Raw genomic sequence first — 1,834 nt, 5'->3', positions numbered from 1 at the left:
AAGTTTTCTCTGTCTGCACTGAGGTTATAAAAGGTTGTAGGCTCAGACAGGGTCAGTACATAACTGTGGTGATTTCAAGAGGTGGCTTAACCAAGCCACACTTTGTCAGGCCAGTCATAATCAGGCCAGGCAAGGAAGAAATCAAAGAAGGCAAAATAAGAGAGAGAAAACCAAGTGAACAGAGCCAGAAATAGAAGGAAAGAGAGTCAGGCGAGCCAAGCAAAGAAAGACACAGGCAAGTGGAGCCAAGCAAGGAAACATCCACTGAAGCCAAGCAAGTAAAGAGAAAAGCTAGGCAGGCCAACTCCTGAGTAAAGACTCAGGTAAACCAAGCAGAGCAAACAAAAGAAAACCAACAAAGTCAAGCCAAGTGTTGCTGGAACAGCAGAAGTCTGCAACATGTCTGAGACTGAGTCTGAGTCTGAGCACTCTGGTGAGACCTCAAACGCAAAGGAGGCTAAGGCCAAAATCACCCGCTCTTCCCGGGCTGGGCTACTGTTCTCTGTCAGTCGCATAGACAGACTGCTCCGCAAAGGACAGTTTGCAGACCGTGTTGGAGCTGGAGCCCCAGTATATATGGCCGCGGTGCTTCAATACCTGACTCACGAGATTGTGGATATTGCTGGGGAAGTCGCTGCACGCAGCAAGAAGCATCGGATTTCCCCACGGCACTTGCAGCTGCCCATCCACAGCGACTCAGAGCTCAAGAAACTGCTGGGAGGTGTCACCATCTCTCAGGGCGGGGTCCTGCCCTTAAATCAGCCTGTGATTTTACCTTCCAAGAAGAGGAATGGCAGGAGAGCCATCAAGAGAAGGATTGCCCCTGCTCCTGTCCCTGTTAAATGAGAACAGAGCAAAAGGAAGATTGCGACCCCAGATTTGGGAGAAATGACATTAACTTGATTGCAAGGCTCTTTTCAAATGCACCAGTATGGTCTAATAAAAGCAGTTAAAATGCCAGGTCTTCTTTTGTGAATTTATTTCCTTGGTTATATTGTTAACATTATAAGGGAAAATTCAATTAGTTAGGAAGTGACACAGAGGCTGTGATATAAAATCCAAAAAGTGTAGCACTCAGGCATTTCATTACAATATATAGACACAGAAGAAATTACATAATATGTCCCTGGGAAATGATTCCAATAGAAGTAGGTTTGTGTTGACAGTTGGGAAAGTTGGGCCTGTTCTTGCAGTCAGTGAAGCTGCTTTGGATCTACTGCAGGTTTTGTTGAAGATCTGGAAGAGAATAAACTTGTCTTGGGATCACTAAAGAAGTACCGAAATAGGGTAATAGGTTTGCCTCTGGTTCTTCTCTCTCTTATTCTGGTGTAAACTCATTGAATTCACTGGAGTTATTCTCTCAGTATGCCACTGTGAGATCAAAATCAGGCCCAATAAAGTTAGCATCTAGGATATTAAAATAAACTTTACTAATTTTATTGGAAATTTGAGACAAACCTTTGAAGGAGGAGAAAAACTAAGTGAAATATTTATTTTTAAAGATGGGACTTTAGAAAGACACTAGACATAATCTTAGAAGATTTTGGGAAGTGATACACAAAGATATATTTTGGGGTAAGCATTTGGGAATATTTAGGGCATTCTTCCAATTAAAGATGCTATTTTGGATCTATTGTGGTTCTTGATGAAAACCTTATAGACCCATACGTATTGTCTGCTGGGTTTGACAGATTGTAAAACCCATGGTGCAGTGCTAGGCACCTTCTGAAACTGGAATGAGCTTCCTGGTGGGGAGCCTGCTGCAGCAGCACAGACGATGTTGGGCTCCATTTTGGACTAGGAGCTAGAACTGAAACCTGCTGCTCCTGTTGGG

At 43.6% G+C, this 1,834-nt stretch overlaps 1 protein-coding gene across 1 annotated transcript; it reads left to right on the top strand.

Annotated features, from left to right (window-relative positions):
- On the top strand, nt 1-951 carry LOC123361967 (late histone H2A.2.2-like). Its single transcript, XM_045002191.1, has one exon. The coding sequence runs from the start codon at nt 400-402 to the stop codon at nt 844-846; it is 447 nt and encodes a 148-aa protein (XP_044858126.1). The 5' UTR covers nt 1-399; the 3' UTR covers nt 847-951.
- The last annotated feature ends 883 nt before the right edge of the window (nt 952-1,834 follow it).

The sequence above is a fragment of the Mauremys mutica genome, chromosome 1 (assembly GCF_020497125.1).
Source record: "Mauremys mutica isolate MM-2020 ecotype Southern chromosome 1, ASM2049712v1, whole genome shotgun sequence".
Classification (NCBI taxonomy): Eukaryota; Metazoa; Chordata; order Testudines; family Geoemydidae; genus Mauremys; species Mauremys mutica.
The sequence above is the reverse complement of the archived record's forward strand: the minus strand, read 5'-3'. Positions and strand labels throughout refer to the sequence as shown.